Below are 25,679 nucleotides of genomic sequence, written 5' to 3'. Positions count from 1 at the left end.
CAGAGTCTTAGGGCTCCACTAAAAACTTTACTGAGTGTCCTTGAGTTTTGGAATGTAGGTGATTACTGTTTTACTTTCTAGGTCATTCTCTCTGTCACATATGAAAAAATGGTATAGGATTAACCTTTCTAACCCCAACATTGTTTTTAGTACTGCGTATTTCCTTGTGTTTTTTTATAGCCACCTTTTACTGTATCTACAGTATAGCAGACTATCTCCTAAAAGTTAATCTCTAACAATGTTTAAAGAAGATCCGACTATGGAATATCCAGCTATATATAATATACAGTAGCTGTATATTATTATTATTATTATTATTATTATATATTTTTTTCTTCTAATGTTTGATAATCTTTTTTCCAGTTGTGGCTCTCTTTCACTGGCAATTTAAAAATTCAAGGATAAAAACTCTTGTCGAAAGCCTAGAAGATAGTGATCGTGCCCCACTCATGCCGAAATGATGGCAAGACAACGTAGTCCTCGCCATGCGGCCAGGCCTCATTCTACCATCGATGTTACTTCTGAAATGTTAGGATTGTCACTGGCAGGTAAGTACTTCTGGTAAAAAGAATTTGGATCATAATGATATTGCCTTTAGTGATAGTCAACCTGTATTCTGGAGATTCAATAAATATATATTTCTTCAATGCCAGGCTCGGACTGGCCCACCGGAGAACCGGAGGATTCTCCGGTGGGCCCAGGCACTGACACTTTCTGGCATACTGGCCAGCAGCTGCCTAGGGCCCCCACTGCTCCAGGTGCCCCTTGCCAGTGGCTATAGGGTCCCTGAGTCAAGGGGGCCCGCCCTGAGCCAGTAGGTGCTAGTAGCAGCAGCTGGAGACAGGATCCTGTCCCCGCTGCTAAAGCCAAATGAATATTCACGCTTCCTCACGCCCCTATGGGCGTGGAAGAGGCATGAATACCTTTTCTCTTTAATAGTGGGAAGCATTAGCCACAGGGTGAGGCTAACACTGCCCGCATGTAAAGCCGCACCACACACACCCACACCCACACGCAGGCACACAGACTCTCAGAGCAGCTCACCTCCCAGCATCCTGCTTCCTGTCTGAGACAGCCCAGCTGGATGACGTCATCATCTAGCGTGCTGCTGTCTCAGTCAGAAAGCTTCCAGGAATCCAGCGAGGAAGAGGCTGCTGGAATGAGCTGCTGCTGCGGGGAGGTGAGCTGTGCTGCGTGCCTGCCTGTGTGTGTGTGTGTGTGAGAGAGTGTGTGTGATGAGCTGCGGTGAGCTGTGTGTGTGTGGTGAAGGACAATGATATTGGTGGGGGGAGACAATGATGGAGGTGATGGGCAATGATTGTGGTTGGGGGAGACAATGATGGAGGTGATGGGCAATGATGGTGGATGGAAGACAATCACGGAGGTGATGGGCAATGATGGAGGGGAGGCAATTATGGAAGTGATGGGCAGTGATTGTGGGGGAGACAATGATGAAGATGATGGGCAATCATGGTAAGGGAGGGAATGATGGAGGTGATGGTCAATGAGGGTGAGGGGAGGCAATGATGGTGGGGGAGGCAATGATGGAGGTGATGGGCAATGATGGGGGGTGGTGGGGAGGCAATGATGGAGGTGAGGGGAGGCAATGATGGAAGTGATCAGCAGTGATGGTGGGGGTGACAGTGAAGGAGGTGATGGGCAATCATGGTGAGGGAGGGAATGATGGAGGTGATAGGTAATGATGGTGGGGAGGCAATGATGGAGGTGATGGGCTACATTATATTCTGTGGGGGGACTGCATTATTCTCAGGGGACTACATTATATTATGGGGGGCTACATCATACTATGTGAGGGGGCTACAGTATACTCTATGGGGGGGCTGCATTATATTCTGTGGTGGGGCTGCATTACCTCAGTTGACTACATTATATTCTGTGGGGGCTGCATTACACCCTATGAGGGTGCTATATTATATTCTATGGCGGGGACTGCGTTATACCTGAGGGGGTTGCATTATATTTTGTGGGGTGCTGCATTATATTCTATTAGAGGGGACTGCGTTATATTTTATGAGGGGGCTAAATTATATTCTGTGAGGGGCTAAATTATATTCTGCGAGGGGACTACCTTAACCCTTGCTACATAATTAAGACGTGTACTACCTTATATTATACCCTGATATTGGTGCTTTTTACCGCACAATTGGTGGTCTTGTATCTATTTATATGTAGCTACATAGTGGGCCCCAAGAATGATTTTCTCTGGTGGGCCCAAGGTGCTCCAGTCCGACGCTGTTCAATGCTTAATAGTTTCTCATAGGATAGAAAAGAGGCACACAACATTTTTTAGTCCAAGGGTCACATCGTTATACTGAACCAATCTCAAGGGCTGCCAAAAAATGAAAAAGGGGTGCTTAAATGAATAGCTCCCCAGAACTACTGTCACTACACACATACATCAACAAAGCCAAATTTTGAGTTTTTGAGAAGGATTTGGAGAGTGTCTATGCCGTTTCTGTTCCAAAAACTCCAAGTTCCGAAAATGCCAAGTTTGGAGGAGTTTTAACATAGCCATGTAACACATCATAAGACCAGTTATCGATTGCTACATGTGTCCAAGATCCGGTGCGCCGTCAGTATATTACTCCTTCACCGGAACCACTGCCAGTACATGAATCATTCAACAGAACCATCATCGGTACATGAATCCATAACCAAAAGCACTGTCAGTACATGAATGTAACACCAGATCCACAGTCAGTACATGAAAATAGCACCAAGCTTAGTACAGCAATCAATTGCAATGTCAGGTCAGCCCTTTATACATTTGTATTGCATAAACCTGGGAGTTGTCAGGCTTTCTTCTCCAATACTGTTCCTTCACTCTCCCACCTCTACGTAGTGTCCCTCACACTCCCATCTCTCCATACTGTCCCTTCACGCTACCACCTCTTAAAACTGTCCCTTCACTCATCACTGGATCACTGTAGTCTCCTTTTTTCCCATTTCGGCAGTCGCACCAGTCAAACCCTTACAGGTCACAAATGGATAGTTTGTGCAGTGGAGAAAGCCATTAAAAGGATTTTTCACTTTCAACCTTTTTTTGCTCCATACTCTTGCAGAAATCTAAAATAACAAACTGAGCTGGTACTCATCTTTCCTTGCTGATGTAGATGGCAAGAGGCAGAGCTTAATGATTAGCTGCAGTGGTGATGTGTGCTGTAGCTGTGAAGTCACCGCTGCAGCCTGTAAACAAACATTGGGGCAGTGGCTCTGCCAGGGTTCTCGTCGGAATACAGTTTTTGGGGGGGATTGCTACAAACCCCAAAGTAGTGCTCAGTGGAGAGCAGTGTATTGATGTGAACCTAGCCTTAGTGGAATACTACACTGCGTGCAGAATTATTAGGCAAGTTGTATTTTAGAGGATTATTTTTATTATTTATCAACAACTATGTTCTCAATCAACCCAAAAGATTCGTAAATATCAAAGCTTAATATTTTTGGAAGTTTGAGTGGTTTTTTTTTGGCTATCTTGGAAGGATATCTGTTTTTGCAGGTAATTATTACTGTGCAGAATTATTAGGCAAATTAATAAAAACCAATCTCACTTGTTTATTTTCACCAGGTAAACCAATATAACTGCACAAAATTTAGAAATAAACATTTCTGACATGCAAAAACAAAACCCCCCAAAATTAGTGACCAATATAGCCACGTTTCTTTATGATGACACTCGGCCTTCCATCCATAGATTCTGTTAGTTTCTTGATCTGTTTACGATCAACATTGCGTGCAGCAGCCACCACAGCCTCCCAGACACTGTTCCGAGAGGTGTACTGTTTTCCCTCCCTGTAGATCTCACATTTTGAGGGACCATATGTTCTCTATGGGGTTCAGATCAGGTGAACAAGGGGGCCATGTCACTATTTTTTCTTCTTTGAGACCTTTAATGGCCAGCCACGCTGTGGAGTAGTTGGAGGCTTGTGATGGAGCATTGTCCTACATGAAAATCATGTTTTTCTTGAACGATACCGACTTCTTCCTGTACCACTGCTTGAAGAAGTCTTCCAGAAACTGGCAGTAGGTCTGGGAGTTGAGCTTCACTCCATCCTTAACGTGAAAAGGTCCTACAAGTTCATCTTTGATGATACCAGTACCCCACCTCCACCTTGCTGGCGTCTGAGTCGGAGTGGAGCTCTCTGCCCTTTACTGATCCAGCCTCTTGCCCATCCATCTGGCCCATCAAGAGTCACTCTCATTTCATCAGTCCATAAAACCTTTGACAAGTCAGTCTTAAGATATTTCTTGGCCCAGTCTTGACATTTTATCTCATGTTTCTTGTTCAAAGGTGGCCATTTTTCAGCCTTCCTTACCTTGGTTGTGTCCCTGAGTATCGCACACCTTGTGGTGCTTTTTGTTACTCCAGTAACGTTGCAGCTCTGAAATATGGCACAACCGGTGGCAAATGGCATCTTGGCAGCTTCACGCTTGATTTTCCTCAATTCATGGGCAGTTATTTTAAGCCTTTTTTGCCCAACTCGCTTCTTGTGACCCTTTTTACTATTTGCCATGAAACTCTTGATTGTTCGGTGATCACGCTTCAAAAGTTTGGCAATTTCAAGACTTCTGCATCCCTCTGCAAGACATCTCACAATTTTGGACACTTCAGAGCCCGTCAAATCTCTCTTCTTACCCATTTTGCCAAAGGAAAGGAAGTTGCCTAATAATTAAGCACACCTTACATAGGGTTTTGATGTTATTAGACAACACCCCTCCCCATTACAGAGATGCACATCACCTGATTTACTTAATTAGTGGTTGGCTCTCAAGCCTGAACAGCTTGGAGTAGGACAACATGTATAAAAAGTATCATGTGATCAAAATACAACTTGCCTAATAATTCTGCACGCAGTGGAGATGCGCACTGATGTCCACGTGGGGTATGCAAACTTTTCTCTCTGTATAGTTGTTAAAGTATTTTTCTGGCAATGTTGATGGCTGGAATGCAGTAGTACAACTTACGGTATAGTCTCATTTTTTCCTTTTTTCATATTGCTTTAAAGAGAAAATGTTTTCTTTCCCATTTTCTTTTTTTGGGGGGATCCTGGCATTGTATGGGGGCCTGCAATGCTGCCTTGATCTAGATGGGGGGCTGTACATATTGTTTAGCCTGTACCACGGCTGGAGATAGGCATCTAAACACATACTGGGCTTGTTAACGCCACTAAATTTGTGGAGTTGTTTATAGATTTTAGCCCATTACAGATGGCATCCTAATAAAAGAATATAAAATCAGTCAACTGCCAAGATGTGAAATAAGATGTCATCTTTGTCTAGGTTCTGATTAAATATTAGCAGACCCAGTTAGGCTATGTTCACTTAAAACGTTTTCACAATGCAGTATAGACGCTGTTTTCAAAACACCTGTTTTTCAGCGTGTCTGCAGCTTTTTCATGCTTTTTTTTTTTTTGCAGCATTTTTGGGTATGGATTACATATCTGATTTGTCTACAATTCATGTTTAATTAAATTAGTTTCATTCAACAAAAACACTTAACAGATGCAGCAAATACGCTCCAAAAAACGCCGTTGTGTTTTTTGCAGCATGTTTTCATTTTTTCATTGCAGTGTATGGTTGAGAAATGCTGCAAAAAGCTGAAAGAATTGACACACTACAGATTTGTAAAAAAATGTTGCCGTTCTCAATTTCATTCAGGAAAAAAACATGCGTGTGCATGAGATTTCTGATATCATACCTTTTGGTGGTACTGTGAAATGCAGCTTTAAATTTGCATTAATAAAAAAAGCAGCAAAGAAACAATGCGTCTGAACGCTGCCTTACAAAGTTCCCAGAACACTGACTGTTTTATGAGCCGTAGTACCCCCATAAGTGAGCCTTCTCCTGCTTTCTATCATTCCTGTAGGATGGAGTGCAATGTTTCTGTTATCTATGATATTACTGTAATTCATATCATCGCCGCAGTAGCTTTGCCGATGTAAATGGCATAAGCCTGTGAGATCAGTGATTGTCTGCAGAGGTAATGTGCACTGTGCTCATGATGTTACAGCTGCCACCAATACGCAGAGACCAGAACAGCAGCAGAAATGGGTAATGTGAGTACTATCTGCATTATTATATGTATTGAGTGTTTGGGGGTATCTTTACTGAAAGTGGAAAACCCCTTCCAAGGCTATTAATGTTTCCTGCTCCTCTGTCTGAGCTATGTACTTTGAGCTCGATGTATAGATGAATTCTTGGAGCGATGTGCAATGGTGTTAGCAATCATTGCCAACCTCTCGGCAGAATTCCTGAAATATAAAGCTTGTATGCAGCCCGGAAGGTACTATGAGCGACAGGTGGGGCTGGCATTCTTTTACTGAAAGTACTAGGTGAGGAAGAGATAATCAGCAGTGATGATGCGGCTACACATGGAGCTTGTGCTCCTCAAGGCAGGCTTTACGTAGTGTAGGATCCTTTGTATACTATTACTATGGTAATTTATCTCATCAATATTTAATTACATTTACTTTTTATTATTAGGGAATTTCCAGGATCCAGATGAACCAATTTTGGAATTTAGTTTGGGTAAGTTTTAAGAAACCGCACTTTACTTTTAAAATGCTGTAGATATTGTAACTTTATTTTAGAGTACTTTGTAGATGACAAATGCAGTTGCCATACTCACGGAATGAAACAATCTTCTTTATTGTGGCATATATAAGGCAGCTAGTTAACGCAACCCATAGCCATCGGCTGATTCCCGTCATCCATGACGCTTCCACCGGTCTTCAGGTGAAGCCCCAAGGAAGTGTCTTTATGATGTCCGTAAGCCATGTGTTATTTGCTGCTACTTCCCGTCCTGTATTTGCCACAGTAAGAAGATTTGCTTCATTTGTTCAGTGCAGCAATTGGACTTTTCTTCTATGAAGTATCTAAAGCCTGCTGTCTTTTTGCTGAGCTTTTCCAAAGATTGCTGTTTGACATTTTCTAGATTCCTGTATATTGCTGCACCAGTGGTTTGAAGTGTTTGCAGTGCCGACATTCACTATATGTTATGGGACTAATTTACTTTACAGTTACCTGCTCAAAAATTACGCAACACCTAGTTTACACATCGGAATGAAAAATTTAAGTTGAAAATCTTTAGCATTTAAAAATTGTATTATTGAGACAAAATGATGTATGAACAGTCAGTTAAAACCAAAATCGTCAACCAAATGATGGCTGGATTCCAAAACGCACCGAAAACCATGGAGTGACCCAATCTGCATAACTTTCAATAAGGCCACTCATAATGTGACTCAGTAGTGTGTTGTCCCCACATACCTGTGTATGCTCCAAACAACATCTTGGCTTGCTCCTGATGAGGCGGCAGATGGTGTCCTGAGAGATCTCATCCCAGACTTGGATCAAATCAGTGAGCTCTGGGCAGTCAGTCTGTGGTGCTAGTTGTTTGTGTCAGATGACCGGATATATAATGTCCCAGAAGTTCTCAATTGGATTCATGCTTCCAAAACATAAGGGCCTTTTATCACTCATGAACTGCTTATACTCTTTGGCCACATGAGTCTGGGCAAATGCCTTGTACCAGGAGGAACAAAAGGCCACTGCTTCAATGTAAGGTCTAACAATAGTTCTGAGGATTCATCCTGGTACTTTACAGCTGTCAGGTCACCGTTGGTTCACGTGAAGATTTGTGCTACCCTCCAAGGATATGCCTACCCAGTCAATCACTGACCCACCATCATACCGGTCATGTGGGATGAAGTTGTGGGCAAAAGAACGTTCACCATCGTTTCTCCAGACTCTCTTATATTTATCACATTTTCCTGAGAATCTGCTCTCCTTTGTGAAGAGAGCAATGTGCCATTAATGGACCTGTCAATTTTGATGTCTGGCAAATGTGAATCAAACTACACAGAGTTGAGATGTGAATATAACTTCCACTGTGGGATGTCATGCTCCCATGCCACGTGGTGGGTTGATGCTCTTCCATGGCCCTGTCCTGCTCTTTTTGTCGAACGGCTTGTGTCCTAACATCTTTCTGCTTCCTACTCTTAAGACTGTCCTGGGAGGCAAAAAAGCTTCTTGCGATGGAATGTATGGAAGTGGCATCCTCAAGGAGCTGGGTTGCCTATAATACCTAAATGGGCTGCACGTCCCACCTCATATTACTAGTTATGACGAGTAATCAAGTAAAACACAAAACTAGAGAAGAATCGGGAAAGATAAGGAGAGCGTAATTGTCTGTGGTGACCACCTGCAGAAACCTTCCCTTTGTGGGGTTGTCTTTCTGTCTCCTCTTTGAGACACTTTTTATCACTTCAGTTTTCACCATAGCAGGTAAAATTGATTTCCATCGCTTATGCTTCTTAACTGGACAAATCGATAACCTTGAAGTTTGTCTTGAGTCGTCATAAAGTCACATGATGCTGTATGTAATTAGTCACACTCTTTACAGCTGTAAATGCCCCATTAAAAGTAAGTGTGCTTCTATATTTAATAACTTTATATGTGCGCAAGCGTGATCATAAACTTTACTGTCCGTTGTACGTTTTTCTTGTCAATGATGGGACCTAACCTGTTTTTTTCCTTCTTTTCAGCATGTAGTGAACTGACTACTCCATCACTTGAGCGGAAGCCAAATAGTTTTGTTGCTGTTAGTGTCACAACGCCTCCTCAGGCTTTCTGGACAAAGCATGCGCAGACCGAGATCATCGAGGTGAGAATGTGCTGTCCGAAGGGTACTGCACTAAAACCACTAGCGGACTGGCTATTGTGTGGGTACAATACACCAAGCATAGATCTATGCCCACTTTTTTTACTTTTGTTTGCCCTAACTGGTGATATGGGTAGTGGTTATCTCCACTCCTTAATGGCTTAATTGCCCAGTATCAAATAAAATACAAAATCATTCTCCTCTCCTCGCCACACTAGCGATTCCGCTGTTGTAATTCCTGGTAGCCCCATGTCTACGGATTGGTTGCAGCCCTTGAGTATTCCACCAGGACGGACATCTGCTGGATAGAATACTGAAGGGCTGCAGCCAATCAACGGATATATGACTTCCAGGAATTGTAGTGATAGCGTCGCACCAGTCTGGATTGTGGGCATATGTCTATTTTCTTTTTAGTTTATATAGTGTAATTAAGAAGGGGTTGTCCAGGAATGGACAACACCTTTATTGTCTATGAAACATCCGCTTAGGTCTGAACCTCTCCTATGCCAGCCTTTGCTTATTGTGTTAGTGACCATCCCTTCACTTTTTTATAAAGGGATGTTCACATCACTCAGAGTTATGACCATCTCTTTTGGAAAATACAGACACCAGACTACCCATTAATTTCACTGCAATGCAGCCTACTTTAGGAAACTACACTAGTAAATGACATTATTGAAAGGTTCATTATTAATTTCATTTGTTATTGCAGGTTTCATCATAGATTGCATAGCTCTACTGTCCATTAAAAAAAATCTGTCAGCAGGTTTTTGCTATGTAATCTGAGCACAGCATGATGTAGGGGTTAAAACAGAATTCAACGATGTGTCATTTATCAAGCTATGTGCTGTTGTTTATTTGCAGTGATGGTTGTATCACTAGTACATTATCATTGCCGTCTGATGTGCATGTGACCTCTAGTGTGACTCTGCTCCCACCTGTGATGAGCTGCTCCTTATCAATAGACTATGTACACACAGAGCCTGGAGGGGGGAGGGGTTAGTTGCATGCTAAATCTATCAATTCTGATTGTGTTAGAGCTGCTGCACCCAGTAAACTAAGTGATGCATTGTTGGATTTAGGGTCTCTGCCCCTACATCGGGCTTCTCTCAGATGAGGTAGCAAAAACCTGCTGGCATGTTTCCTTTAAATGCCTGCTGTTGGAGAAGCTTGTGACCAGACCTTCCCTAATAATTGCAGCAGGAGAATTTGTAATATTTATAAATTATCAAGTGCCACAAAATCCCGTTTCCAACACATTTGGCAAATAAAAATTAAGTGGCTAACCCTGTTAAAGCATTCCAGCTTAACATTATTATTAAATGATATAGTTACAGCAGAGTTTCAGTATATCATATGTAATGTACACATCAGAGTCTGTGTACTAATGTGATGCATACAGGAGACGCTCGGTGTTTCCAATGTGATGTATTCTGCAGTGTCTCATTGTTTCTCGTGATGTTTACACCAGTCTGTGTATCCCATGTGATGTATACAGCAGAGTTTTGGTCTATCCCATGTCATGTATACAGCAGTCTGTTTATCCAGTGTGATGTATACAGCAGTCTATGTATTCCATGTGATGTATACAGCAGTGTGTGAATACCAGTGATATATTCAGCATTGTGTGTATCCCATGTGATGTATACAGCAGAGTCTTGGTCTATCCCATGTGTTTACGGCAGAATCTCATTGTATCCCATGTCATGTATACAGCAGTCTGTTTATCCAGTGTGATGTGTACAGCAGTCTATATATTCGATGTGATGTATACAGCAGTCTGTGAATACCGGTGATATATTCAGCATTGTGTGTATCCCATGTGATGTATACATTAGTCTTAGTGTGTTCTCTGTGAAGTATACAGCATTCTGTAGGTTCCATGTGATGTATATACAGCAGTATGTATGTCCCATGTGATGTTTACAGCAGAGTCTCTGTATATGTCATGTGATGTATACAGCAGAGTCTTATTGTATCCCATGTGATATATACAGCAGTCTTTGTATATCATGTGATGTAAACGGTAGTCTCTGTGAATACCATGTGATGTATAAAGTAGAGTTTTGGTGTATGCTATGTGATCTATACACCAGTTTAAGTGTTTCCTATGTGATGTATACAGCAGTCTCAGTTGTTAGTTTGTCACTAGGTTTCTATGCATTTGGTTGTATCCGTCTACTTCTGTATATATATTCTTTGCATTTGTCTTATGCCTTATGTCTACTTTTTAGCAGCACAGAGGCAGTTAGTTAATGTGCATACCATGCTTTTTCTTTCCTTTATTCTGTTGGTCCTTTTGGCTCATTAGTCCTGGAGACTGAGATACTTTGTTTCCCAACAACCCATCTCTATCTGGAAGCATACATCTATGCAGGGTGATATTAGGAACTATCTAGGACCACAAAGGACTTAATTCGACTGGACAAGGAATATATTCCTTGTACTGTCATTATATGAGGTCATCCTCTTTTTCTTTTACTACATTTAAATGAAAAGTTATGTTTTATCAGTGACTGTAACTACCCAAGTAGGTTTTCTTTAGGCAGTTTGAAAGTCTTCTCTCATTTTTAGCTGCATTGAAGGACATACAGCGAGGCAGGGAAGGTGGAACTGAATGAAGTTGCTGCACACTTACGATGCAGGGCAGGCTGTAAATCAAATTGCCGGGGAGTGATTACAACACTCACAATATAGTGATCACCGATCCCTGCACTGCCTCTATGACTGGAAGCGAGTAGCTTCAGGGAGGATATAAGCTAATGTTCTCCCTGTGGCTGCTGCTCCTATAAGAAAGGCAGCCATGATTTTAACGCTATTTCTTTAAATGGCCAGTTCCTTTTAAATGCAGCTATCGTAGATTGACGTGGTATCTAAGTGGTTAAACATCAGTGATCTGAGCTAACTCGTATTGCTGCTGTTTTAGGTAGGTGACAGCTCAATACACCGGTAAGCCACATGTAACGTACATAGGCTTCAAATGTTGGTGCAGGGACGAATGTAACCAGTGTGTATTGTGAAATTTGGTGACAGATCTGCTATAAAATCAGCACGCAGCATGCGATCTTATATCTAGAGACTGGGGCGCTGCTTACATTCAGGTATTCATTCTCTGCCCTTAAAATGACTAACGTTGTCCTGACACAACTAGTAGTTATAGTAGAAGAGCGGAGCTGTTATGTTACTAGCTGGCAAGTTATTCTAGGAGTTAGGCCATAATGTTTGTTCCTGGCACGGCGCCGCTCATTTGTAACATGAGCTTGAACGTCAAACACAAGAGTGGTATTGTGCCCTAGAAGGCCAGTCATTCCTTGGGTTTCTCTGTAAAATGTAGCAGATATTCTTGCCATTATCCCAGTATGTTTGCAACAAACCAGGATAGTTTCCTTGACTGCAGAAGAAGGAACATTAACCGGTTGTTTGAATTTCATTTCTCTTACAGGGGACAAGTAATCCTATATTTCTTAGCAGCATTGCCTTCTTCCAAGACTCTCTTATAAATCAGATGACGCAGATTAAGCTGTCTGTGTATGATGTCAAAGACCGATCTCAGGGAACTGTAAGTGTCTTACATCATTTCTTTTTTTTCTTTTTATAAAAAGGAAATTCTAAAGGGGCTGAAATAAGTTGGGGAACGAGCCCACGATCAGGAACAGCAGCATTTTACAATACCAGTCCCATGCCCACTGTGCTTCTTTTCACCGCTGCATTGTAGTCTCGCCCATGGCGCGGGTTGAACTAGCCGCAGCATGTCAATTTCCACAATAGAATGTGTTGTATGCGGAAAATCCACATTGTGCAGTGAACACATGCGAATAGAACTGTGATTGATCGCAGCATTTTTGACGCAACGAATATACACTGCGTCCAAAGCGCTGCCCTTTCCTGATCGTGGGCACGTACCCTGCAACATTTAAGTGAAGGCTCGTCTGAATATAGCGTTTTGTATCTGGGACCAGCAGTGATAATATATTTGTATCAGACTTTCCCCTCGTTTCGGCAGTGGTAATTTTTTTTAGACAGTCTACAGAGCATAGACAAATCCAATTTCCATGACTTTCCTGCAGAATACAGTGCGTAGTATTATGACAATAGAAAAGGATGGATGGGCCAAAGACCAAGGCTGTGCGGTTTTCGGAGACCCATGATAAGTCATTTGTGTCTGCTAGGCCCCATTCCATCCTGATCGGTCATATCTGTGACAGACACCTTGTACCGCACTCCTGATCTTTTCTCCTTCTTGTTTTAGACTAAGCCCCTTTGTAAGTACAGACCTGAACTATTTTGCTAGACATATATCTTTTCCTCATTGCTGGTGCGTTCACCAGTATAATACTACAAATTACAATTGGTCCACAATTTTTTTTATTTATTTGGAGCATTTTATGACTCTTATCAGCCCTCCCACCAACCATTCCCCCCTCTCCATGCAGAGGCGTTATTTGACAGCGGTCCCGGACTAGTCCGGTGACTGTAGGCAAGGAGAGCATGGACAGACACATATAGCGTTTAGCGCTGGAACCGGCATCATTTGTGGATTAGGAAGCTGATAAAGCGCTCCTAATACCTTTTAGGGGCTAATCCTGATGACTGGCCGCTTCCCTTTATAGAGTGGATATTGACTTTCAGGCTTGCTAGCTCCGATATATGGCACTAGAGTTCCTGTCTTCTTCCTCTGAAGAGGCTATGTGCTATTAATGTGGCATGGCAGGTGTCATGTTGGCAGCTGATACATCGGAAAGTGTATTACAACATGATAAAAACAACCTTGAACTTTAAAACTATGATCTAAGTAATCATCATGTCTTCTTTCCATGCAGATGTACTTGTTGGGCTCCGGAAAGTTTATAGTGAAAGATTTGCTGCAAGAGAAAAACTACAGGTTACATTTACCATTATGGTCAGTGTTAACTGTATGATATTATGTACTGCTACTTGTCGGGTATAGGTTTTTCTATGGAATCTGAGAACTGCATGATGTCGGTGCGGAGACCCTGATTCCAGTGATGTATCCTTGGGCTGTGTTCCTACAATGAGTTTGCTGCAAGTTTTTGACACTGGATTTTTGCTGCTTCAAAAACTCAGCACCTTAAAGTTCCAGCAAAGTGGATGGGATTTATAGAAATCTCATGCTTTTTTTTTTTTTCCTACTGATCTACAGTGCGTTTCACATTTGCAAATTCTCTTGCAGGTACGCTGAATTTAATATCCCCACAGTGGAAACGCTCTAAACTGTATGTATTCCACACATGAAGTTTTGTCAAAGCCAAATAGATGGATGGATAAAAAACAAAAGCAGCCTTATATAAAACATGACATACCAACAAGAGATGCCAAAAAACGCAATAAAATGCACTAAAAAATACAATGAAAAAAATGCAAGTAGCCGAATTTACATACAGATTTTCTGCAGCATCAACAGCTCATCATGGGAACGTATACTTAGTGGGCTGCTTGCAGTTTTGATAAAATTCCTATTTTATCTCCTGCGGATTTAACCCTGAATGCTGAGCTCTGTATAACCCTGCCCACATCACTGATTGACAGCTTTCTGTGTACACTGTGCATAGGCAGAAAGGTGGTTGGTGTGGGGTTATACACAGCTCATGAATATGAAGGACTATCTGGCAGCAGCTTTACTAGTCCTCTAGTGATAATCTTCTGCTGATAAAAAGTGATTTTATTAAAAAAATAAAAAAAAAGTGACGCAATTGCTGAAGTCAGGGTCTCTTTTCCTACATCATGCTGCTCTCAGATTAGGTGTCAAAAACCTGGTGACAGATTCCCTTTAACTAAGATCTGAAAACGCAATAAAAACGTATTCCGATTGCAGTAAATAAAGGAAGATTTAGAGGGCAGCGTATGTACGAGACCAATGTTGTACTTGCTTATGTTTATTAGGCCCAACTCATTGCTTTTGCGGTTTGTTTTTGGGGGGTGCGTGGGGAGTTTGGTGTTTTTAGGCTATTTTTGATTTGCACCAAATCCTGTAGATTTGTACTTTTTTTTTTTTTTGTGAAAAAATAAAGAGCATTTTTAATTTTGCTCAAAATTCATTAATATGTGCGGCATTTTGAAGATCTTGGTGCAAGACAGATGATATTTCAACAAATATCACAAGTGAAAAGAAAAGTGACTTGGAAAAAAAAAATCAAATGCAATTATTGAACAATAAGGGTATGTGCACACGTTGCGGATTGGCCGCTGCGGATCTGCAGCTGTTTTCCATGAGTTTACAGTACCATGTAAACCCATGGAAAACCAAACCCGCAATGTACATGCGGCAGAAAAACACGCGCGGAAACGCTGCATTGTTTATTCCGCAGCATGTCAATTCTTTGTGTGGATTCCGCAGCGGTTTATACCTGCTCCATTATAGGAATCCGCAGGTGGAATCTGCATAACATCCGCGGTAAATCCGCAGGTAAAACGCAGTGCTTTTAACCTGCGGATTTCTCAAAACAGCTGCGGAAAAATCCACAGAGGTTCCATCTACGTCAGCACATAGAAGATCGTTGGGTACAGCCGGGACCAGCTGCTTCGAAAGCATCACCAAACCAGGGATTCAAGCTTCAGGAGGCTAATTTGCATATTCCAGGTGCCTTCTGGGAGAAGCGAAGTCTCCCTAAGCTAGAAGATCGTTGGGTACAGCCGGGACCAGCTGCTTCGAAAGCATCACCAAACCAGGGATTCAAGCTTCAGGAGGCTAATTTGCATATTCCAGGTGCCTTCTGGGAGAAGCGAAGTCTCCCTAAGCTAGAAGATCGTTGGGTACAGCCGGGACCAGCTGCTTCGAAAGCATCACCAAACCAGGGATTCAAGCTTCAGGAGGCTAATTTGCATATTCCAGGTGCCTTCTGGGAGAAGCGAAGTCTCCCTAAGCTAGAAGATCGTTGGGTACAGCCGGGACCAGCTGCTTCGAAAGCATCACCAAACCAGGGATTCAAGCTTCAGGAGGCTAATTTGCATATTCCAGGTGCCTTCTGGGAGAAGCGAAGTCTCCCTAAGCTAGATGATCGTTGGGTACAGCCGGGACCAGCTGCTTCGAAAGCATCACCAAACCAGGGATTCAAGCTTCAGGAGGCTAATTTGCATATTCCAGGTGCCTTCTGGGAGAAGCGAAGTCTCCCTAAGCTAGAAGATCGTTGGGTACAGCCGGGACCAGCTGCTTCGAAAGCATCACCAAACCAGGGATTCAAGCTTCAGGAGGCTAATTTGCATATTCCAGGTGCCTTCTGGGAGAAGCGAAGTCTCCCTAAGCTAGAAGATCGTTGGGTACAGCCGGGACCAGCTGCTTCGAAAGCATCACCAAACCAGGGATTCAAGCTTCAGGAGGCTAATTTGCATATTCCAGGTGCCTTCTGGGAGAAGCGAAGTCTCCCTAAGCTAGAAGATCGTTGGGTACAGCCGGGACCAGCTGCTTCGAAAGCATCACCAAACCGCGCGCCATAAGGCGCGCGAATTTTTGCCTGTAGGACATTATTGCAAGAGAGCTTGGCTGAGTAGATTACACAAGAAGGAAAACACACAGCAAGTCAGCAGGATCTAGGAGCAACATGGCAGATGTGACAACCTACATGGTGAGCTGCAGCATGTGCTACATGTTCACAGATCGACCAGAAGAAGAATCCAATTTCACCTGTCAGAAGTGTAGACTAGTGGCCCTTTTAGAAGAAAAGGTGCGGGGTCTGGAAGAAAGAATAGCAACTTTGAAACTCATCAAAGAGAATGAAGACTTTCTAGACAGAACAGAAGCATCTCTACTGGTCACAGAAGGTGCAAAAAGTGTCAGAGAACCTCCAAAAGCAGATGAGTGGAAGCATGTGACCAAAAGAAGCAAGAAGACCATGGAGAAATCACCAACCACACAACTGAAGAACCGATATCAAATCTTTGTAGAGGATGAAGATGGCACACCTAAGAATGAAGCAATACCAGCAAGCAAAAAAGAAAAGGTCACACAGCAACAAGTGACAGCAAAAAGTACAGCCAAGAAGCAACGAAGAGTGGTGGTGGTGGGAGACTCACTACTGAGAGGCACCGAAGCAGCCATCTGCAGACCGGACATAACTGCAAGAGAAGTATGCTGCCTTCCAGGTGCGATGATCAAGGATGTGACCGATAGGATACCAAAGCTCTTCAGCTCCAAGGACGTCCACCCATTTCTTTTGATACATGTTGGCACCAATGACACGGCAAGGAAGGACCTACCGACAATCTGCAAGGACTTTGAAGAGTTGGGGAAGAAAGTAAAGGAACTGGATGCACAGGTAGTTTTTTCTTCTATCCTTCCAGTAGACGGGCATGGCACCAGGAGATGGAACAGGATCCTTGATGCAAACAACTGGCTAAGACGATGGTGCAGACAACAAGGATTTGGATTCCTGGACCACGGTGTGAATTACTGGTATGATGGACTCCTCGCCAGAGACGGACTACACCTCAACAAACCTGGGAAACACACATTCGCCAGAAGACTCGCTACACTCATCAGGAGGGCGTTAAACTAGAAGAAGAGGGGACGGGAAGAAAAACATTAGACTCGAACAAAGACGACCCAGGAAAACATACTCAGAAGGGAGGTAAGAACATTTCTAAAACAATCCACAGTGAGGAGATTGGAACAAAACAAAATCCTCTAAACTGCATGCTCGCAAACGCCAGAAGCCTGACAAACAAGATGGAAGAACTAGAAGCAGAAATATCTACAGGTAACTTTGACATAGTGGGAATAACCGAGACATGGTTAGATGAAAGCTATGACTGGGCAGTTAACTTACAGGGTTACAGTCTGTTTAGAAAGGATCGTAAAAATCGGAGAGGAGGAGGGGTTTGTCTCTATGTAAAGTCTTGTCTAAAGTCCACTTTAAGGGAGGATATTAGCGAAGGGAATGAGGATGTCGAGTCCATATGGGTTGAAATTCATGGAGGGAAAAATGGTAACAAAATTCTCATTGGGGTCTGTTACAAACCCCCAAATATAACAGAAAGCATGGAAAGTCTACTTCTAAAGCAGATAGATGAAGCTGCAACCCATAATGAGGTCCTGGTTATGGGGGACTTTAACTACCCGGATATTAACTGGGAAACAGAAACCTGTGAAACCCATAAAGGCAACAGGTTTCTGCTAATAACCAAGAAAAATTATCTTTCACAATTGGTGCAGAATCCAACCAGAGGAGCAGCACTTTTAGACCTAATACTATCTAATAGACCTGACAGAATAACAAATCTGCAGGTGGTTGGGCATTTAGGAAATAGCGACCACAATATTGTGCAGTTTCACCTGTCTTTCACTAGGGGGACTTGTCAGGGAGTCACAAAAACACTGAACTTTAGGAAGGCAAAGTTTGACCAGCTTAGAGATGCCCTTAATCTGGTAGACTGGGACAATATCCTCAGAAATGAGAATACAGATAATAAATGGGAAATGTTTAAGAACATCCTAAATAGGCAGTGTAAGCGGTTTATACCTTGTGGGAATAAAAGGACTAGAAATAGGAAAAACCCAATGTGGCTAAACAAAGAAGTAAGACAGGCAATTAACAGTAAAAAGAAAGCATTTGCACTACTAAAGCAGGATGGCACCATTGAAGCTCTAAAAAACTATAGGGAGAAAAATACTTTATCTAAAAAACTAATTAAAGCTGCCAAAAAGGAAACAGAGAAGCACATTGCTAAGGAGAGTAAAACTAATCCCAAACTGTTCTTCAACTATATCAATAGTAAAAGAATAAAAACTGAAAATGTAGGCCCCTTAAAAAATAGTGAGGAAAGAATGGTTGTAGATGACGAGGAAAAAGCTAACATATTAAACACCTTCTTCTCCACGGTATTCACGGTGGAAAATGAAATGCTAGGTGAAATCCCAAGAAACAATGAAAACCCTATATTAAGGGTCACCAATCTTACCCAAGAAGAGGTGCGAAACCGGCTAAATAAGATTAAAATAGATAAATCTCCGGGTCCGGATGGCATACACCCACGAGTACTAAGAGAACTAAGTAATGTAATAGATAAACCATTATTTCTTATTTTTAGTGACTCTATAGCGACAGGGTCTGTTCCGCAGGACTGGCGCATAGCAAATGTGGTGCCAATATTCAAAAAGGGCTCTAAAAGTGAACCTGGAAATTATAGGCCAGTAAGTCTAACCTCTATTGTTGGTAAAATATTTGAAGGGTTTCTGAGGGATGTTATTCTGGATTATCTCAATGAGAATAACTGTTTAACTCCATATCAGCATGGGTTTATGAGAAATCGCTCCTGTCAAACCAATCTAATCAGTTTTTATGAAGAGGTAAGCTATAGGCTGGACCACGGTGAGTCATTGGACGTGGTATATCTCGATTTTTCCAAAGCGTTTGATACCGTGCCGCACAAGAGGTTGGTACACAAAATGAGAATGCTTGGTCTGGGGGAACATGTGTGTAAATGGGTTAGTAACTGGCTTAGTGATAGAAAGCAGAGGGTGGTTATAAATGGTATAGTCTCTAACTGGGTCGCTGTGACCAGTGGGGTACCGCAGGGGTCAGTATTGGGACCTGTTCTCTTCAACATATTCATTAATGATCTGGTAAAAGGTTTACACAGTAAAATATCGATATTTGCAGATGATACAAAACTATGTAAAGCAGTTAATACAAGAGAAGATATTATTCTGCTACAGATGGATCTGGATAAGTTGGAAACTTGGGCTGAAAGGTGGCAGATGAGGTTTAACAATGATAAATGTAAGGTTATACACATGGGAAGAGGGAATCAATATCACCATTACACACTGAACGGGAAACCACTGGGTAAATCTGACAGGGAGAAGGACTTGGGGATCCTAGTTAATGATAAACTTACCTGGAGCAGCCAGTGCCAGGCAGCAGCTGCCAAGGCAAACAGGATCATGGGGTGCATTAAAAGAGGTCTGGATACACATGATGAGAGCATTATACTGCCTCTGTACAAATCCCTAGTTAGACCGCACATGGAGTACTGTGTCCAGTTTTGGGCACCGGTGCTCAGGAAGGATATAATGGAACTAGAGAGAGTACAAAGGAGGGCAACAAAATTAATAAAGGGGATGGGAGAACTACAATACCCAGATAGATTAGCGAAATTAGGATTATTTAGTCTAGAAAAAAGACGACTGAGGGGCGATCTAATAACCATGTATAAGTATATGAGGGGACAATACAAATATCTCGCTGAGGATCTGTTTATACCAAGGAAGGTGACGGGCACAAGGGGGCATTCTTTGCGTCTGGAGGAGAGAAGGTTTTTCCACCAACATAGAAGAGGATTCTTTACTGTTAGGGCAGTGAGAATCTGGAATTGCTTGCCTGAGGAGGTGGTGATGGCGAACTCAGTCGAGGGGTTCAAGAGAGGCCTGGATGTCTTCCTGGAGCAGAACAATATTGTATCATACAATTATTAGGTTCTGTAGAAGGACGTAGATCTGGGGATTTATTATGATGGAATATAGGCTGAACTGGATGGACAAATGTCTTTTTTCGGCCTTACTAACTATGTTACTATGTTACTATGTTACCCTTAATCGGTCCATGGTGTGTGTTAGATACAGGTGTAAGTGTGATTACTTCTGTCTGGTTGTTGTGCTGCCATTTTCCTGGTGATTTTAGCAAACCGGAAGCAAATGGTTTTCAGCTATAAGGGTGAAAATTGTATTTAACATTGTTTTATCCCTTTATGTATTTGTTTTCAACATTTGCTGGGCCAAATGTTTTGTATATTTTGTCACGGGTAGTTGAATTGTGCCTAAAGTTTTATTTTTTTGGTGGTGTGCCATTGTAATGCTTTTCTGCATCTGCCATTGGCCCTCTGCATAGAGTTGATGGAAATATGAATGCCACCATGTACAAAGATATACTGGGGAATGTAATGCTGCCACATGGTAAAACCAAAGTAGGCAGGGGCTATTGATTCCAGCAAGACAATGATCCCAAACCACATACATCCAATTTAGTAAAAAATTGGGTAGCAAAGAAAAATGTTCTCCTTTGGGATGAGTTAGGGTGAAAAGTTGGAGCCCGTAGCAATAAAGATGAATTCAAAATAGTTCTGGCGTTATAAACAATGAATTCCTCTCTATGCTGTTGGGTCTTCTTGAACGTGAAGCCTGTGTTCTTCTCTACAGGTCTGCTGAGCTGCAGCGTGTCGGAAATATTACGGTGATAGGCTGGCAAATGGAGGAGAAAGTTGATCAGCAAGCGCCTGTGTCCAGATCGTCAGATACTGTTAATGGGAGAGTAAGTATTGATAGATCAGATTTTGGAACCAACGCTGGTGTTCTTTGACATTGGAAAGGCCGAATCATTACTCGCCTATTTCTATCAATACATTTTTCTTATTGGATCAGTAAGCCAAATATCATGGTTTTCCCAACTATGGAAAAGGGAACCAAATGTTATCACCCTGCCTATATAGGGCCAAACTGCAGGTGAACAGCGTTAAAATACTTGCTCCCCGCCTTACTGGAAGCACATCTATGCAGGAGGATGAACTTTGTTCCTCCCGGGAGCTTCATTCAGAGAGGCGCAGTCGATGCAGCTTCAGTCACATATTGAGTGGCGGCTGTATGCGCGCCCCGCACTGACTGACATCCAGCTCAGCAGTGTGTCTGTGAACAGTGAGCTGTCAATCAGACTGCCCCATAACTGAAATCCAGTGGTTTTCAAGTTCATTTTCTCCCGTTAGTCGCACTTTCTGGCATTTGACAGAATTTTTGTCTTACTTTTGTAGCCTGTCATCCTGCCAGATTATATAAAGTTTGTGTTATTATAAAAGGAGCGCATGGCCAGAAGATATTGAAGTGTGATGTAATTGTGTTATATTTCCCACCAGCCAAATACATGCACCCTTGTGTTATGCTTCTAGGATAACTCTTCATATTTATAGAAAAATGTTTGATATTTCATTGGACTCCTATCCATCAATTTGATTTTTAAACTGATGGATAGGAGTCCCCCCCCCACCCCACCCAATCCCCGTTCCCGACCAGGCACTTTTTTCGGATTTTTTTCATAAGTGCAGTTTAAAAAGCTTTACTTTTTTTTTTCTCACTCTGGCATTCAAATACGTTTTCCATCTTTTTTTCGGGACACATGGAGTTTGTTTCAGTTTTGTCACTATCATGTTGTTATTTTTTTCCTCCACATTTTCATGTTTTTAATTTATGACCACAAAGGACCACTGAAATGCATTTTAAAAATTTGTTTTTTATTCTGTAGCAATTATTTTTATATATTGGCCAATTTTTTTTAATTTATTTTTTTGCATTATTACTTATTTTTTTTATTTATTTATATTTTACTTGCTATATTATATTAACTTATTCATTTTTTGTTCATTTATTTTACACATTGAGCCTCCCATAAGATCATAAAATAAATCTATGGGGTGGCATCTCAATATATAAATTTTTTTATTTTCATCTTTTTTCCCTTGTAACTGGGACTGCTATACTAGTTGTCCACACCAAAACTTGTAGACGTGTCCAGTTTTTGATTAGAATTAAGGATCCAACTTGGCAATGCAAAACTATGGGTCCATGAAAAAACTGTGACGACACTCCGATGCCAATCATGTGGTGTCCAAAAAGCTTGAGAAACCTCCTTCAGTTTTATTTTTTGCATTTGAGAAAAACTGATGAAACACTGATGGTAAAAACTAACGCACTTACCAATTTTCATTGAAAAAATGTTAAAGTAGTATCTAAATAGAAAAAATGCTACAACAAAACATTAAATTTATTAGATATGTATTAAAAATGTTTACATGGTAGAACTAAATAAAATCTGGATTAGCATCCAGTTGTGTCGTAGACCCCTTTACAGGAAAAGGAGTGAAGCAATAAAGAAATTGATACTATTGTGCCCTATAAAGAGCTGATGGGGAACTGTACCCTACCTTGCCGCAGAGGTTGCACCCTAAATACGCAAGTGATGCCCCCAGATTTTATTTAGTTCTACTCTGTATACATTTTTTAAAGCATCTACTATATAATTGTCTAAGGGTCACTTCCGTCTGTCTGTCTGTCTTTCTGTCTGTCTTTCTGTCACGGATATTCATTGGTCGCGGCCTCTGTCTGTCATGGAAATCCAAGTCGCTGATTGGTCGTGGCAAAACGCCCACGAACATTGCCACGACCAATCAGCGACGGGCACAGTCCGGCAGCAACATGGCCGCTCCTTCCTCCCCACAGTCAGTGCCCGCTCCATACTCCCCTCCAGTCAGCGCTCACACAGGGTTAATGGCAGCGCTAATAGACCGTGTTATGCCGCGGTGTAACACACTCTATTAACGCCGCTGCTATTAACCCTGTGTGACCAACTTTTTTACTATTGATGCTACCTGTGCAGCATCAATAGCAAAAAGATCTAATGTTAAAAATAATTAAAAAAAATAAAAAATCATCATACACTCACCTTCCGGCGCCTTTCCCGCTTCCTCGCGACGCTTCGGTGACCGGTCCATGCATTGTGATCTCGCGAGATGATGACATGGCGGTCTTGCGAGACCACTATGTCATCTGCGAGACCGCAATGCACTCTGGAGACCGGAGCGCACGAGGAGCGCCGGTAAACGCTTCCTGGATCCGGGGGCAACGGAAGGTGAGTATATAACTATTTTTTATTTTAATTCTTTTTTTTTTTTAACAGGGATATGATGCCCACATTGCTATATACTACGCGGGCTGGGCAATATACTACGCGGGCTGGGCAATATACTACGTGGGCTGGGCAATGTACTACGCGGGCTGGGCAATATACTACGTGGACATGCATATTCTAGAATACCCGATGTATTAGAATCGGGCCACCATCTAGTATGTAATAAATGTCATATTTTTATTGTATTTTTTTTCTGTGATCTAACACACTTACCCCAAGCATTGATGAAAATCTGATCCAAAAGACTGATGAACATCGGTCATTTTTTTGCTTTCTGAAAAAATCAGTGATGTTTAAATGAGGACTTCTATGGCCAGCGGGTCCTGCTGAAATTGGCGGGTTTGGCTGTCTTTAATGCATTCTGACGTCATGTACTGGGTGGGCCACCCAAGATTAAGCATTTCTATAGTACTTTATTTTCTGAGGTATGCTTTCTTTTTTTTTTAGACAGTAATTCCCGTTGATGAAAGTTTAACAGAATCTTTAGGAATTCGCTCAAAATATGCATCACTAAGAAAAGATACACTATTAAAATCAGGTAAGTACAGTGGTTTCCAAAGTTCTGTCCTACACTAATCTGACTATAAAGGTTGTGTGGGCATTGGTCTCCCAGATGTCTACACTTCCTATAAAGCTATCCATCTAAACAGATGATTTAACTGTTCGGACATAGAATACCTCTAGGCCTGGCTCACACTTGTGTATAAATTATCGGTCACATTCTCATACAAGAGAATGGGACGATTTTTTAGCACTCATGTGCTGTCCATTTTATTATTTATTTTGGAGTGAAATGACATCATGTTGCAATTTTTTTGTTTTTCTCATGCTGAATACAACTGAGAAAAAATAGGCACAATTGAACTACCTCATTGAATAACGTTTGGTGCTAATGCAATGCGATTTTTATTTATTTATTTTTTCTTGCATTGCACTCGCCAAGTTTAAACGCAAGTGGGTACGAGGCCTTAGGTAAAAACGCTCATGCATACATCTGGACCGGTGCCCTACCTCCTCATAGCTCTAGCTTGTTTAGCATCACTTATTATTATTTATTAACTAGCTATTGAACCCGTTCTATGCCCGGGTGGCGAGCATTTATATTGGTATATGGTCTCCATCCTGGTATGTGCTGCTCCATCCTGCGTCCCCATCCTGTCATGTGCTGCTCCATCCTGCGTCCCCATCCTGTCATGTGCTGCTCCATCCTGCATCCCCATCCTGTCATGAGCTGCTCCATCCTGCGCCCCCATCCTGTCATGTGCTGCTCCATCCTGCGCCCCCATCCTGTCATGTGCTGCACCCATCCTGCGCCCCTGTTCTGTCATGTGCTGCTCCCATCCTGCTTCCCCATTCTGACATGTGCTGCACCCATCCTGCGCCTCCATTCTGACATGTGCTGCTTCCATCCTACACCCCCGTTCTGTCATGTGCTGCTCCCATCCTGCACCCCCGTTCTGTCATGTGCTGCTCCCATCCTGCGCCACCGTTCTGTAATTTGCTGCTCCCATCCATATGCCCCATACACTGCTCCATAAAGGTTGATGGCCCCATAAGATGCTCCATAGTATATGCCTATATGCCTCATATGCTGCTGCATTATGGTTGATGGCCCCCATAAGATGCTCCATACTATATGCCCCGTATGCTGCTCCATTATAGTTGATGGCCCTCATAAGATGCTCCATAGTATATGCCCCGTACACTGCTCCATAAATGTTGATGGCCCCCATAAGATGCTGCATAGTATATGCCCCGTATGCTGCTGCATTATGGTTGTTGGCCCCCATAAGATGCTCCATAGTATATGCCCCGTACACTGCTCCATAAAGGTTTATGGCCCCCATAAGATGCTCCATAGTATATGCCCCGTACACTGCTCCATAAAGGTTTATGGCCCCCATAAGATGCTCCATAGTATATGGCCCGTATGCTGCTCCATAAAGGTTTCTGGCCCCCATAAGATGCTCCATAGTATATGCCCCGTATGCTGCTGCGATATACAGTGGGGCAAAAAAGTATTTAGTCAGTCAGCAATAGTGCAAGTTCCACCACTTAAAAAGATGAGAGGCGTCTGTAATTTACATCATAGGTAGACCTCAACTATGGGAGACAAACTGAGAAAAAAAAATCCAGAAAATCACATTGTCTTTTTTTTAATCATTTTATTTGCATATTATGGTGGAAAATAAGTATTTGGTCAGAAACAAAATTTCATCTCAATACTTTGTAATATATCCTTTGTTGGCAATGACAGAGGTCAAACGTTTTCTGTAAGTCTTCACAAGGTTGCCACACACTGTTGTTGGTATGTT

General features: G+C 42.2%; 1 protein-coding gene across 7 annotated transcripts in view; it reads left to right on the top strand.

Moving 5' to 3' along the window:
• The window catches only part of INPP4A (inositol polyphosphate-4-phosphatase type I A), a 187,434-nt gene that overhangs the window by 88,722 nt on the left and 73,033 nt on the right, over positions 1 to 25,679 (top strand). For all 7 annotated transcript variants that reach the window (XM_069757492.1, XM_069757495.1, XM_069757496.1 and 4 more), the window contains exons 3-9: positions 364 to 548; positions 6,502 to 6,546; positions 8,565 to 8,683; positions 12,123 to 12,239; positions 13,501 to 13,580; positions 20,829 to 20,940; positions 23,812 to 23,902. In XM_069757492.1, coding sequence (XP_069613593.1) covers positions 458 to 548; positions 6,502 to 6,546; positions 8,565 to 8,683; positions 12,123 to 12,239; positions 13,501 to 13,580; positions 20,829 to 20,940; positions 23,812 to 23,902 — 655 coding nt within the window. In that variant the 5' untranslated portion in view covers positions 364 to 457. The remainder of the gene's footprint in view (positions 1 to 363; positions 549 to 6,501; positions 6,547 to 8,564; positions 8,684 to 12,122; positions 12,240 to 13,500; positions 13,581 to 20,828; positions 20,941 to 23,811; positions 23,903 to 25,679) is intronic.

Source organism: Ranitomeya imitator, chromosome 3 (genome assembly GCF_032444005.1).
Source record: "Ranitomeya imitator isolate aRanImi1 chromosome 3, aRanImi1.pri, whole genome shotgun sequence".
Classification (NCBI taxonomy): Eukaryota; Metazoa; Chordata; class Amphibia; order Anura; family Dendrobatidae; genus Ranitomeya; species Ranitomeya imitator.
Note: the sequence above shows the minus strand (reverse complement) of the source record. Positions and strands in the feature narration are given on the sequence as shown.